The sequence below is a fragment of the Calypte anna genome, chromosome 2, assembly GCF_003957555.1.
Source record: "Calypte anna isolate BGI_N300 chromosome 2, bCalAnn1_v1.p, whole genome shotgun sequence".
Classification (NCBI taxonomy): Eukaryota; Metazoa; Chordata; class Aves; order Apodiformes; family Trochilidae; genus Calypte; species Calypte anna.
This window is the reverse complement of record NC_044245.1, coordinates 8,469,523-8,485,531: the sequence shown is the minus strand read 5'-3', so window position 1 is coordinate 8,485,531 and position 16,009 is coordinate 8,469,523. Positions and strand designations below refer to the sequence as shown.

The 16,009-nt window shown below is 39.9% G+C and overlaps 1 protein-coding gene across 2 annotated transcripts in view; it reads right to left on the bottom strand.

Annotated features, from left to right (window-relative positions):
- DPP6 (dipeptidyl peptidase like 6) overlaps positions 1-16,009 on the bottom strand; it is a 387,177-nt gene that overhangs the window by 143,906 nt on the left and 227,262 nt on the right. For both annotated transcript variants that reach the window (XM_030444556.1, XM_030444557.1), the window contains exons 2-3: positions 15,880-15,994; positions 10,972-11,070 (exon numbers count right to left, since the gene is read on the bottom strand). In XM_030444556.1, the coding sequence (XP_030300416.1) occupies positions 10,972-11,070; positions 15,880-15,994 (214 nt within the window). The remainder of the gene's footprint in view (positions 1-10,971; positions 11,071-15,879; positions 15,995-16,009) is intronic.

Sequence of the window (16,009 nt, the reverse complement as noted above, 5' to 3'; positions counted from 1 at the left end):
AAACTGGATAAAAATAGGATACTTCCACTATTGTTCTCTCCTAAATATAGCTCAATATTGTTTCCCTTAAAAAAAAAATCACTGCAAGGAAAATTGATTATATGATCTCAGTTTCCTGCCCTAAAAGAAGGAAAGCAAATACAAAATATGGAATCATAATAATCCCACTTATGTTGGGTTTTTTTTTTCATAATATTTTGGCTCGATAATTTTGCCATATTAGCCATTCTGTGACCATTAGGGAAAAAAATTCAGGAATATTATAATTATCACTATATAATTCTACTGATAAAAACTTCTTATTTTGTGAGTCATTAAAAAATAGAAAAGAAATAAAGAATAAACATTAAAGGTTAATTTGTTTTAGGCCATACCTTATGCATGCACTTTTGGTACTAGTTAAATGCTTTAAGACAGGAGGTAATATTAACTTGCACAAATGCTGCCCCAAAATTAAAACCTGGAAGAAGGAAAACACAGAACACACAAAACAAATATATCCACACATATACTCCTGGTGATATTTTTTTAAAATGGGTTTAAGTCATTTTTTCATCACAGTTCACAGCCCACATTCCCACTGGGGAGGAGAACAAAGAAGTAAAAGATATTTCCAAATTATTAATAGGTGTCCTGGCTCATGCAGAATTCCTTCAAGAAATGTCTTGTAAATTGAGTCAGTCCATCAGCTGAAGCAATAATAAACAGCAGTGAGAGAACTTCCCATGGCCCAGCTCAGTGGGTTAACCCCATCATCAGGGTGAAATGGGCCAGCTCAGCCCTTGCTGCCTCTGCTCACTGCTGTGGCTGCAGGAGCAGCCTGTGGGCAAGGGCTCTCTTTTCTACCAGAAAACAGGAAAACTGACTGTTTAGCAGAGAATAGGTGTCAACTAGGGTGATAATAAATCAGACTACTGGAAAAATTTCTGAGCACTATGCCCAGGATGAATTGGTGGATTTTATATTTTGGTCAAAGCCCATCACCCGACAGAAGGTACCATGCTATGCAAATATTCCTACAGTATGGGCATGGTGAAACCTACCCTTCCAAGCAGACAGGGTCACTCTCCATAAATGATCATCCTGAATGTAGCTGCAATGAGCCAAAAGTCTCTTTCAACTGCTGGATTTACTACCTCTGCAATCAGAAGGTGATTTTTCACATGGTCCAGTGCATGCCAAAATAACCCTCAGTTGTAACCATCATCTGTCCAGTAGATCCAAAATTTTTACCTTTAAGAGAAAATTGCTTCTGAGCTGAAACATTTTTTCCCTACTCATTTTGAGATTCTGAAATTTCCCACCACTTTTTTTTTTAATAGTTTTTGTTTATTTTCACCATCCATGCTATTGTCATCCCCTGAAAAACATTCGGGGTCAGAGAAAAATTGCAACATAATCTGGTAATTTCCTGACCTAAAGAAAAAGTAAAGCTCACTGCCCTATCACCTGTCCTTACACACACATGTAAATCTCATGGAAACAGGATCTGTTTGCCAGGGCTGGGCAAACATTTGGTCTCTTCTGTTCTTAAATTGAATTTTCACTAATGTGATATTTGCATATCAACATTTGAAAGTATAATTATATTCCCTTGATCGTAATAATTATCTAATTATAAATGTCTTTTAATGGATTATATAATTTCTGGACATGAAAAAAAAAAAGTGCTGCTTCCAATATGTTCAACAGTTTAGTAGTCAGGAGATCCAAACTCATCAGGGTCTTTCTTTCTTAGATAAGTAAACTTTTGCCTGCTACATTTTGAATTACAAATATCTGAAATAAGTTTAATAATCTGAAATACAGCATTTCCCATCTCCAAATTATGAAATTACTATATCTCATAATATATTTTTTCATATTAATTAAAAGGGAAAAGTGGAAGAATACACAGTACTCTAATTATCCTTGACAAGCACTTCATGCTCAACAAGTGTCCAGGAGCAGAGGTCCAAACACCCTGTAGAACTTTCCTTCTTTCCCAGCATATCCTACAATTTTGCACCTCATTCCTTTCCTCTAATCTTTTAAATACTCATCTCCTAGACACTCCCTTCCCAAAACTTTTCCACCCCTAAATACCTTCAGCAAGATAATGCAAAGCATCATTCTTGATCTTCCTTTCCTACAGCTTCAAATGGAATTTCCCACCTATTTGCCCAGATTTTCTTAGCAATGCTTGATCTAAAGAAAATTTATTTCTTACTCTCCCCAAAGCAACCCTCATGTTGAAAAACTGCTAAACTCCTGGGCAAAGGACATGATGAGCATCACCCCCCCCTGCATCCAGTTTGCTTCATCCCCCAGGAGAAGAGCTTTCCTTGTTTCTCTTCCTCCTCTTTCCTGTGCTATACTCCTCCAAAGAGGCAAAGAAGAAAAAAAAAAAATCCACAACTTTAGTATAGATTCAACCAGCTGGGCTGCAATTATGACCTTAATTTCAAGGCTTATCTAAGACAAATTTTTGCCACAGCACTTCCCCCTGCCCTGGGGGCGGGGGACAGCTGGGAACTCACCTACTTCGCAGGTATAAACTGGGAAGAGCATCTACCAGTGTCCCACTGTACTTCTACCTGGATTTTTAGCTAACATCCACTGACAGAACACCCTCTCCCATTTAAACCCCTGTAAAACTACTGCCTTTCCTTCAGCTCGGAGAGCAGCAGGTTTGTATTTTCAAATCACTTTGAACAAGATATAAATAAAAACACTGATCCTTTTTTAACTGGATTCAACTGTTAGGCACGTAGGCAGAACTGCCACCTGTGGTTTTTTTTTTTTGTTCCAGCAGCAGAAACACCACTGGGGTGAGCTGCATCTTCAAAAGTCCCCATGGGGTGCAGCTGCTCCCTGCAGCAGTGAGCTGTTTGCTTCCCATTTCCATTCCCACTCCTTTTCTTAATTTTTTTTTTTTATTTTATTTTTTTTTTAAAATCAAAAGGCTTCTCTCTGGGAAGTGGGTACAGTTGCAGGAAGCCTGGCTGGCTGACACGGTACAAGGACCTAGCACTGAATTTAGCAGCTTTGCATTAACCCCCCAGGGGAGGGCAAAGCTGCTGTGCCCCAGGGAGTGACACAAAGCCTGAGGATGGGAAGGAGCAGAGAGGGCAGCTTCTACCTAATGCCTGTGGATTTTTACCTCAAATCTGGAAACGAATTTAACACACAAAGGAACCCAACTGCTCTTAGTTTTAATAACTGTTACAGCTTCAACTTTTTCCCCAAAGCTGCTCCTCACTAGCAGATATAGCCATGGTGGGAGGCACTGCCTCTCTTCTGCAAGAGAAAAGCACTAATTTTAGTGGAGCCAGGCTTGAAGGGGAAGTGGGGAAAATGTTTTTGTTAATGGCTATAAAAAGTATAGGAAACCAGCCTGGTGATCCAACATTTGAGAGTTTTTCATTGCCTGTGGGGAAAGTCTGCTTTTCCTTTTTTTTTTTTTTTTTTTAAAAAAAAGAAAACAAACCTGTGGAAATGGAATTAGACAGTTACAGGAAGTTATTGTTAGGAGAAGGCAGACAAGCAGAAGTGAAGTCCAAGGACATCTCCCTCTTCCAGCCATCTTTGATTCACTGGTTGTACACTTTAATATTACCCTAGCAATTCAATGTATTTGCCAGGATTTCATCTTGGGCCACTAAACCATTGCTTGGGCAACATCACACACTGACTTCCAGGCTCATTTTCACCTTTTGCACAACCCCAGCTCCTGCTCCTCCTTGCACACCACTAAGATCCTTCCCACTTGCCTAGGTTTCTCCCCTGAGTGATTCTGCAGGATGTCCTCCCCATGGAGCCTCACACTGCCAATATCCTCTCTGTCACTCATCACTCCTTCCCTTTTTCAGCTCATTTCTCTCTTTCTTTAGCTCATGACCTTCATCCTACCAGCCCTGTCCCTGGGCCAGACTCTTCACTAAACCTGACAAGATGGAGGGATGTAAAAAAACACAAAGCTATTGCACTTGTGTCCGAGGCCACTTATTTTTAGATTAGATTTTATGAAAATTTTCTTTACTGGAAGATGCTGCCCAGGCAACATCCCTAGAGATATATAAAAGATGTGTAGATGTGGTGCTTACAGTTGTAGTTTTGTGCTGTGCTACATTAATGGTTGGACCTGATGATCTTAAAGGTCTTTTCCAACCAAAAGGATTTTATAATTCTATTTTGAAACCTCAGCACATTTGACTCAGAGGCTCAGCAGCAATTGGTGACACAAACAGGAAGAGTTGGAGTTCATCAGGTTTTGGAGAAATTTGGTTACCTATGGAAGCTCCTAAATATAGGGTCAGACACTTAGGAAAACCTTGACCCCCTCAAGACATCAAACTACTCAAAAACTCCACAACCAACCTCCCACATTTGATTGTTATGGTGCCACTTCCGCTTTTCTAGGGTGTGATATTTTTCACAAACAGGGATTGCGCCAGTACAGCTCCCCCTCCAAAATCAGAAGTTTCTGTAAACATTAAAAGATGATTTTCAGTCTGACAGCAGTGCCCAGAGAAGCTGGGCACTGAGGTGCTGCCAAGTCCAAGGCACAGAGCTCCTACACAGCTTGTTCCTGCAGACTAGATTAATTTTTAAAAGAGCCAAATTGATTTCTCATTTCACTCTCTCTAGCAGTAATGACCAAAATGGCTACATGGCAGAAATGCTCTCCTCCATGGCCTATTACAGTATGTTAAAAACCCATTAGCTCCTGGGTTTCCTGTCTTTGGTGAATAGGTTGCTATCACTACTGAACTTCAGCAATTGCCCAGTAGCTCCAAGGCAGGGAGCTGGGCAACTTCTTTTCAGGACTCTCAGGGCACAGATCTCCAGAAATCTCTGAAGAAGATGATCCAGAATGGGATTTCAAATCCAAATTACAGTTCAAATGGTTTTACAAATTCCTCTCTTCTAGATCATTGTAGCAATCTTGACAGAGGATGAGCCCTTATCAGTTCTGCTTTGGCTCCAGAGGACAGCACTTTCCCATGGAGTTTAGACAAAGAATAGCAATCAACTATTTCTAAAGCACATGGACTCTTCTCCTGGAAACAACACAACCTAAAGCACTTTGTGCTTGTTTAACTAGCATGCAGGTCTTCATGAATCACAGCAGAGGGCTTCTAAAGGCCTTCAAAAAGGCACACGCTTCCATGAGGTGCTAAACCAGATCCTCCTCTAGTCTTTCCCCTGCATTTTCCTCTGGTCCATACAGCATTTTCCTTTAGTGCTATGTCTTTACCTCATAACTTCACCTATTGGCTCCTCAGAGTTATGGAAGTCTTTGTAATTGGAGCTGGATGTTCACTGAAACCTTAAACACTGCAAATCAATGTGCTTTTATCCAGCTAATGTGCTGCATGTCTGAGAAAATGTCTCAAGTATATTTGAAAAGTTACAGCACTCACACGACTATTGCAGAAACAAGCTGCCATGAGGTAGGGCATGAGGTTTGGCACACCAGAATTGGGAGGGGGATAGATTTTCTTTGAACCATTTAAGACCAGCATATCTATTCACTTAAACCTCATCAACACATATTTAAAACATACTGGAATTTATGAGCTTGTATCTCTGTTTAGCAAGATGTGCAACACAATAAATATGGTAACCCAATTTTCTTTATGTCTTCATCAGACTTAGAAAACCACCAGTGGGCAGTTTCTATCTTACATTCATTTAAGACTGAGGTGAATTTGTGGCTCTCCTCTGGCAGCACTGGGGTTCAAGGGTGCACAGAGGTGTTGCTCATTCCTTACCCAGACCCCAAACACCCACAGAACTTTGTTTCTCCAATGAAAAACAGAAAGATGAGTTCATTTTTCCTGCCAGCATCCCAGTCTTGCCAAGGGAAAGACTCCTGCTGCCTTACAATTCAAATGGTCACTTGGAAGCAATCTTTTGGCTTGTTGACCAGCAGCCCAGAGAAGCCTCCACTCCAGTGAACTGAGTTGTAGCTCCCTAGAAGGGCAATTGTAGCCTTATGAGCAGCACTTTAATGCAAATCTTTTCCACAATGAAAAAGATTAGCATTTACAAAGTTCTTAATAAGTATGGAAAGCAAACTATAAATAATTCATTCCCTCCACAAGCATCTGCATAATTTGCAATGCACCAATGCTTTTATCAATACAGTGCAATCAATTTACACTGCACAGCTCAGACTTGAGGGCATTTGGGCTATCCAAGTACTGTTGAGCTGAGCATTATTACTAAAGGTAAACTGAAATAAATTACCTCAGTTACTATACAACGATTTTTTCCAGCATAGTAAATAAAACTTATTAGTTCTAGATCATTAAATTCAGTATTAGAATTTAAAAGAGCCCAGAGGTTATATGATGCTATTAGTAAAACATGTAACAGAACATATGTGCTTCAGAATTAAAGATAAAAGAATTACTCTGTTATATTTAGTAGTTATTAGTGCATTTTTCTGAAGGTCTTTTGAGATAACAGCCTAGCTGCTGCATTCAGATGCAAGTTAGGAACGTGGTGGTGCTGGCTCTCACTGAGTGGCAGATTTCCAAGTAACTGAGCCAGTGCTGAAAATGTCATTCAATGCCTGTTGCTAATTTACCCACTATTCCTTTTTAGATAAGAATAAGTACTGTTCTGCCAGGGTTGCAGGTGAAACAAGTGGGCAGAGACCTGGAAGAGCAGGACTTGATTTTCAGGGTTTTTTCAAGTCAAATTCCTATGACCCCAGACACATTCTTTGGTGTCCTGTGCCTCCATGCTCCTCATTGCTTGAATATATTGAATATATTGAGCTCTTCATTTCAACCATTATTCTACTCATTTCCTGCAACCTCTCTGCAAGAACCACCTCACCATGTCTGGCCAGTGTCTAGCACCAAGAATGTGCACTCCTAGTTGGAACCTCCAGTCCCCAGCATCCAGCCAAAAATCCTGGCAACAGCCACAGCTACATACACTCTGTCTAGCAAGGTGCCAACATCAAGGCTGGAAAAACATCCTCCAAGAAGCAATAACAGCAACACACTGCATCCAATCAATCACAGTAACCAGGGACAGTATATTATGTTTTTCTAACTACAATAGCAGCCAAATAGTTTCAGTGTGGGCAAATTGTATTTACCACAAAGTACAAAGACAGAAGATAAGCATAAGTCTCTAAAAGTGGTGTATAGAATTCAGTCTCTACTGCTCATATGTATGCTGTTTCACCCCCCTGTGAAAAAGGAGGAGCATCCCAAGATGCTGGGGCTCAGATCAACAGCTGATAGGAATCTCTGCAGATGCACAGGACCACAAAGACAGCACTCATAACCCAACCAGCTTCTCAGGCCAGGTCCAGGTAATGACATCCAATTACTGGTTTTAGGACAAAGCAGTCAGCTAAGCCTCTCTTCATCACAAAATGCACGTGCTCTTTCTTTATTCTATTTTTTTGTCAATCAGTACGAAAACACTGCAGCATCTCAGTAAACTTTTCAGAAACCTGAGCTAAAGTCCTGTGTGAGAGAAATGACAGGAAAAGCCTAATTACAAAATAACATAGAGCTGGAGAGCAGAACTGCTAAGCAGTTAGAGACAAGTCTATTGAGCCATCTGTCACCCACAAGAAGGCTAACGAAGGGCCTGCACAGGACACTGCCTGACAGGGTATGGAGGAGGACTTGCAAACAAGGAAATGTCCAAATACAACATTTAAGGTAAAAGGTATGAAAAGAGCTGCTAATTGGAGCTCATATGCATGCTTAGCATATGGACAACATTGTTAGAGTTGTGCAGTCAAGGGAAGCTCCCAACAGAGGATGGCAATGGAACAGCACAGGGAAGCAACCCACTGAGTGGTGAGCAGAGAGAAGGAGGAGGAAGGGGATGGAAGGGCTTGGAAAAGGCAGCACTCAGGTTCTTCATCCTTGGATTGCAGTACAGGTTGATGCCATTTCTCCATCGGCTTAATCTCAAACTTCCTGCACTACACTGCTTTATACCCACTGTAGTATATGTACTGCACTAGTCTAGTACATATATAGACACTACTACTGCACTATACAGCTATATACTACCCTGTCATGAACACAGAAACCTTCAGAAAAAATCTAGCATTTTCTTACACTGCAGGGCAAATTTAAGGCATAGCAGTCCCTGAAAGTGGAAATAGAAATAAACTCTGGAGCAGTCAGCTCTGGTCAATGAATGTGTTGCTCCCGTACAGAGCACTCTTAACTGGGTCAATGGCAAAAATGGTCAAGGCAGTAGAAGAGAGCAGGTACTTAAATAAAATATATATTGTTTCCTCTCCCTAAATCACTGGATAAAAATGAAAAATGATAACTGTAATGAAAACTGTAATCTAAAATTTCAGTGGCATCACAGAAATTCAAACAGGGTCAAGTTCCATCTTTGTCACATCTTTCACTTTTGCAAGTAAATTAGTTTGCAGTTCCAATAAAAATGATGTAAACATATCCATAAACCAGCCATGAGTTGTGACTGAAAGCTTAGAGAAAGCCTGTAATCTTTGCACTGAAAGCATAGTTAGGTCAGCTTTGAGATTAGTTCTCTTTTTTCCTTCTTTTTTTCTCCGTAGCCAACAGTATCACTTGCTCAAAGACTCATTCAAGTCCAGAGAAAGACCTTGCTTCCTACAAGTGTTTGAATCAGCCTCTTGTGTTTACAGGAAAGGGCACATATTTTACTGACTGAACTATTTTGGAAGCAAATCCCTCCAATGATTCAAATACTCCTATACATGTAATGAGCTTCATCTTTGGCAAGGCAACTGAACTCCCACCTCTGCAGCAATGAAGAGGGAAAGGAAGATAAAGGAGCTTTGGAGAGCCAATGTAATTAAATTTTGCAAATCTTTGAATGTCTGTGATATTTTGCTCTACAATTAACAGGGGAAAAAGGATACACAACTGCCTGTATTCAAACAATTATGTGGATTCCCCACAAAACACCAACCCATTTTGTGAGCTGACAAGATTATAAAGATGCAATTTTTAAATATGCAATTTTTGTTGTGCTGTGTTTTAGTAGCTTGGCTTTGTCATTTTCAAAGTCTTTTATTTGCATTTTAAAAACTGAGGATAAAGACCAATAGCAGTGTGGCAACATACTACAGTTTTTTTATCTTGCTTATCAGGGACCTTCATCAAGATTTCACCATTTAACCAGCTAGAGAAATCTATGAAAAACAACCATAATGCAGAAAAGTAATTAATGTTGTAAAATGGCTTTGGGTCCTTGGATGAATGACATTGCAGAATAGCATTTTGTCCTTAAATGCAAAGTCATCCTTGGGTAAATCTACAGAATATCTATTAATAACATTTCTGTGTACATATTAAAATCAGTATCAGTGCTGTTAGTAACACAGCAACAGAACAATTCCTCCTAAATTCTCTATGCATGTTTGCACAATACTACTTCGTGCTTTGTCTTTTACAGAAAAATTATTTTAGTAATTTCAGTTCTGGCAGGACTGATACTGAACTGAGATGGAGTCAATGTGAATACATGGGGGAAGAGAGATGGATTTTAAATGACTGAAAATGGGAGCCTTAATGAAAGTTTACATGGCACCACTATGTGACCATAATTTGAAAAGCATGGGAAACACAGTTTTTTCACAGATGACTGCAGTTTTGTGGAAAAATATGCCTTACAGATATATAAAAGTATGCTCATCAGAAAGGGGATAATATACCTAGCTCTTTGGTATCATTTCATTCCCTGTTCCTGCAAAACTTTATTTCATTCATTATCATTCCCTTGTACTCTAGGAAATAAAAAAAAACCCAGCACAAAAGGCCTCAATAAAGCATTTCCTCCTTCATTAGGGATATGGTGCTAAAGAAAACCACTAGACAAATAATTCTGAAATGCATTCCAGCTAATATTTCTGTGATCATTACTCCCAGAAAGCAGATATGGGCATCACCATTCCCTCACAGTGGGCAACTTAAAAAAGAGCTCTAGCCCCTTGGCAGGTGTGCTTGTGAAGGTGCCATCATCAGCAATTGCTTTCCCCTGGGATGAATTAGTGGGAGAAGTCAGAAACAGCTGTGCTGAGAGGGACTGGGGATGTGTTAGTTCAGCACTACCCTTCTCTTTTCATTACAGGTATTAGAATTGTTCCCAATGGGCATAACATACCAGGGAAGCCAAACACGAGGAAAAATTTGATCCAGTTCCCCATTAAATTCAGAAGAAAAACTAATAACTTCAGTGACAACAGAAGTTGAACCAGAACCTACATGAACAGCACGCCACAAATCATTTTATTCCCACCAAAGCTTGTTCAGACTTCAGCAATTTCCAGCAAGAGATGGAATCTACATCCTCCAAAACAGCTTCACTCCAGCAAATACTACATGCATTAATTCAAGTATTGTTTGGTTTTCCCTGACTAGAAAACATAAGGCAGCAGAGGACAAAAAGAACACATGGCTTCTGTCCAAGCCTCAGCCCAGCTGCTTCTGGACCACTGTTTGCCTGTTGCTTAGCAATGCTTCACCTCTCTACTGGAAAGAAAATGTTGATGAGGGAATGTAAACCTGGAGTTTTGTTTATTTTAAAACAGTGGCAGTGATAGTGCTTTCACACCTTCTTCCAGCCACATACCACATCACCTACTGAAAGCTGGAAGAAGTTTGGGACAAAGGCTGCTGTTTTCAATGCCTAGCTATGAGCTCACTGAAGGGCACTAAATATGAAATTACAATAACAGAGAAATGGGGTTTGCATATTTATCAGGAGAAAAGTTGGAATAGGAATTTGAGGATTTAATTTTTGGGTACGGCTCTGGGCAAGCAGCTCTAGCTGACCCTGCCTGGGACAAGACAATCTCCTGAGGTCCCTAAGCTCAGTCATTCCTTGATTATGTCATTTCAGGAACAAACTAAAGAACAGGATCAATAAAGAAAAATATAAAATGAGACTCACAGAAGGTGAGGAAGCAAAGCAGAGACTGCAACATATTTCTGGCTCACTTACCAGTTATCCATTTAGCCTCTGGGTCATGAATTTTGAAATCATCACTGAAGAGATCTTCCACTGTTATCTTCTTCTTCTGAGACAAGCTGTTATCTTCAACTGGAAAACATGCAAAAATGAAATGCCATTATTTCAACTTTGAAATGTATCTGAAGGTACAGCAACTGTGAATAGTGCCATAGCTCATTTAGAAACTATTCACAAGAAGCTTTCTGTCACAAATAAGCCCCTTCCCATTGTCCATGTTAGAAAAGGACCATCCAGAAATTCATAGACACCTCTTGATTGTAGTTGTTGAGTCCAGACATAAAACAAAAAGATCAAGATATGTTCCAAACCAAGATTAAGATATTTTTGGACATAACCTGATCAAAGGCAGCGGCCAGACAAGACAAACAGGCAGTCTGCTCTCCCTTCTTTAAAATCCCACTTTATCTTAATTGTATATAATATAAATTTATATATAATGTTTGTGAACAAACAAATTACTCTCCTGCACAGCTGGTCACAGGATATTTCCTTGCTGTTCCTGAGTAAATGCCATACTAAGCTTCCCAGGTGTTGCCTTCAGCTGTCTGACAGCATGCTGTGAATTAAAGCTGCACAGTAACTCCCTCAGCACCATCTCTGGAAAGGTTCTTCCTATGAATTTTTATAAAAATTTAAATGTGGAGTTGGATGTACTTTCTTTTTTACAGGTAAAGGTCAGATTTGAAAGGAGTAAACTTAATGCCTATCTCCAGAAAGCTTTAAATATCAGGAACAGATGTGCAAAAAGTCTTTGTTTTCTTTCATTTCCAAACAGAGGGGACTAGAAAACAGCCTTTCCCTAAGCACAATGTCTAAAAGAATTGAGGGAAGGTTTTTTTTAATCAAAATCTCTGTAGGATTAGGTCCTCTCTCCAGTTTTGATAGGTGTGGTCTGTGTGTTTCTGCACATGTTTATGAATCCTCATGTGTCTTGATATTAAACACACAAACACCATCTCTAGGATGGGACCCACCCAAGTGCCATTTGCTGTGACAAGTGAGCAACTGCCAAAGGCTCAGTCCCGCATTTTCCTCTTTTTTATAGATAGCTTCAACATCTTTTGAAGGCAGGTGGAGAGGCAGGACTTGGACACACATGAAAACAGAATCCCTCAGAGCAGGCGATTGGGCGAATGAATACAAACTTGCACCTGCTTCTTTGAGAATGTTATTCTGGAATACAAAGGATATAAAAATCATAGAAATGCTGAAATTTTGTTAAGATTTTATAAAATCAGACCTGTTAGCTAGCAATGAAGCATTGTTTCTGTAATTAAAATGTCTGCTGAATGCAAAGAATGCAGCTCACAGTTCATGAGCTAATCCCACAGCAGGGTGAGAGACCTGACTCTGAAAAACCCAGACCCAAACCTTTTTTGCAGTTGGATCAAGAGTTAAAACCCTCTTTAAATGGTTGGGCTGATTTGCAAAAGAATCTTGAAGAAATATCTGAATCCTCTTTTTTTTAATGATTAAATACCTTAATCACCACCTGTTATGCTAAGCAAACCTTTCCCATTTCCCATGCTACCACTCTTGCTTTTGCAACAGACTATGCCAGCTTTCACAGTCCTGGGAAACACCACCATCATCATACAAGTTCTGGGTCCAGTTAACCACTTTTTTTTGCCTGGACACTGCCTACAAGGCTGTATAATGCAGTCTAACCCATTTATGTTCCAAATCACTCTCTGTAGGTATTACATGATGTTTAGCACTGGTTGTAGAGCATCTCTGCTTTGGATGCCCTGGTACTGCCCTACAAAACAGGCCAAGAAAAGGGCCAAGATAGAGATCAGTAAGACAGGAATTCAAAGGTAAAATCAAAAGGTTATTTGTAGTAGTACAACAGCATTTGAAGCATTCTCAGACATTTGCTGTGCCCATGCCAGACAGCATCACCTACTTGAGACATTTCCAGTGAAGAGGGTTTTTTGTTTGCTTTTTCTCCTGATGCCATCAATACATTTGGCAGCAGCTTCCCATTAACATCCACAAAATGGCTTCACCTCCTTCCTTGGCTGTCCTACTGTCCCCTCCTGTACTCTTTAAATACCCATCACTTACATTTCCTTTTGGCTAAAAGGATAAATATTTCTTCTTCCAGTAAACTATTTTATGGCAGGAAAATGCAGACTCTGGTTCTCCTTTTGGACTTGCTCTTCCATCTTCTGCATTCCTGCCTTACTGGGAAGTATTAGCAACGTCAGAATTAGCAATGTAGCACTTTCTACATTTGTCAAGCCAGACTCAATGTCTCACTTAGCACTGGCTGGTGGGAACTGCCTGTGAAATGAACCTCCTGTTACCCTGTGCCATAGAGCAGCTTCCTAACAAGCTCCAGGGCCAGTGGCCCAAGAGAAAACTAAACTTGTCTGCTGCCAAGCCACAGCAGCAACTTCAGCTACCTGATTTTACCCTTGGCAGAGTCTCACCATGAAGCAGTCTGGATCTATAATACAACCAGAAGCGATACTGAGCCCAGAGGTTTTGTATTTGCATGTAGGACACAATTCTGAAATACCAGCAGGGGAAAAAATAATCCAAACCCAGTTTACCAGCAAATCAGGTAATTAGAAAGCTCAAAAAATAGGAGTGGAAATTTTAGCATAGAAAATGGCTTTGTATATTTCTAAGTTTTATGCAGAGACTCTCTCAATGGTGCTGTTTGGAGCTGTTGCTAAGTACCTACCTATAACTGTGTGATTTCTGTGTGTCCATGTATGTGCATACCTATTCCCACCTGATAATGTCTTTGTGTCTGCATATACAAATACAAACACACAAATACACCTGTGAATTTTATTTATAACTGAATGTGGGTATTTCACATTTCCATCTCACGTTCTGTAACATTCAAGGTCAATATAATAACCCTTATTTACTTGTGTTTTCCTAAATTAGAGAACATTAACTACAGCATCTCAGTGCTCAGTACAGCTTTCTGTCCAGGCACTTACCTGGATAACAGCACTGTGGTATCTATAGTAATGATAGCTATTAGTAGGTTTTATATGTGATTTTCTCTATGGAGAAGTGGGAGTAGGGTACAGGAGAAATCTTGAATGAGGTCTACAGTGGAACCCAGAACTGCAACCAGAGCTGCTAAATCCTCACCAGATATCATTGACTATCCTTATAAAGAAATCATTATTTTGGGTGGTTTTGTAGAAGTAAAGAGATGTGACAACTGTATTTAGGTCTGCACAGGTATGTTCATGTTTCTTCCCATGCATCTCTCTATATGGATCCCTCTATCCTTGTTCTTTGATGGAAGTGCCACCCATGGTCTTATCTAAGCAGTCTGAGCCACTGACAGCTTCTTGAAACTCAGTGTGGGTTTAAGAATCTGGACTTCTGTGTGGATTTTCCAAAGTCTGGGACTGCATCACTGCAGAACAGAAGGTGACGTTGCCTCACCTTATGGGTAATGGGTGGAATTATCACTGCAAGTAAGTGGTGCCTGATGAGAGTACAGTCCATAGCCCCTAAACATCTCAGAAATGAACTGCACTGTCCAAAGTTGTTAAATCTGAACCTTAGCAAAACTAATTTAAAAAATGATCCTTAATTATGTTTAGCATTAATTGATTTAATTGCTTAATTACTCTGGCATGTGCTATTTACATAGAAAACTTCAGGCTAGCGTGAAATAAACTGAACATGGCATGACTATATGTAATCCAAAATAATGACTGTTTCACTCATTTTCAAGTTAACTTAGTGCATTTCTTGATTTATCACTGTTTCCAAGCTACCATGCAGCAGGACTGAGGAATAAGAATTGTATCAGGGAAGGTAACCCCAGATCTGCTGAACTCCTGCCAGTTCACACACTATGAGCAAGAAATTTCTGCCCCACAACTTTCATCTCATTTTTGCACTTTAACCCCCCTGTGCTTTTCCATTGGTTCCTGTGGTTTCATTTCCTCCTTTCCTCCACTCTTCTCCTCAGCTCTGTGTTCTGTGTCTTGCTGTCCCCTTGAATCACTCATGTACTGATCCAAGAGGGAGCCCTTTTTCTTCTCTATGTCCCTCTGCTCTCTTCTTGGTTTTTTCTGCCTTGGATGTTTTGCAGCTCTTAACCCTTTCCTGACATCAAATTCTCTCTTTTATGTCTCATCTCTTGTTTGTCTTTTTGCATTCAGATCACAAGCTTTTCAGAGCCATGAAAGCACATTATTTCTACTCCACAAGTAGTTATGGTAATTAACAGGGCTGTATAAATATATAATGATCAATAATCATAATGATATCACATTAAAATTCAAGCCTACAACCTCAGCAGCTACTGTAGGAGAAGTGATTTACAGAAGTTATGTGCACAGAACTTTGCTGAAACTTGGTAAGGGGATTAACCTCAAGAATCCCTTAGTTCAAAGTTATTTATTATTTACTATGGTTAAATGAAGTGCTATCTTGCACAGCATCACTGGAATTCTTTTGTAAACCTGAAAGGCTGTGATTTAAAACTCAGTGCACCCAAATGAGATGGGATTTAGATGCCTAAGCATCTATCTAAGGTGTCTAAATCTAATATGCTACCCAAATAGCATGTGGACCTGAACTTCAGAATTTCCATGTCCTGCCTGGTGTAGATGTCTCTCATAGGCTCAAACCTAAATTGACAGTCCCCATCTATGTGTAGGTAACCAAGTTTCACTCTTGTACCTTCAGCTCAGCAGTCCTGATCTTTGGATTGAAATGTAAAACTCTAAACCAATCTACTTAAGAATAGCTTTGAACTCAGAGTCACATCAAGCTAAAGAACAATTCCCTTGATGCTGACTTTGCAGTCAGTTTGCAACCCCTGTACCCCTGGAAGTGTAAAATTACAGAAGAAAACCAGAATGGAAGTGAGTTAAAGGTTATAAATACCTGGAGTCAGGAGTATAACGGAGGTGACAATCAGGGAACAGATAACAAGAATAACAAGTAAGGCAATGGCAATTCCTTTCCAGTTCCTTTGAGGAGGATTACTCCCCACCAGCTCCTAGAAAGACCAAAG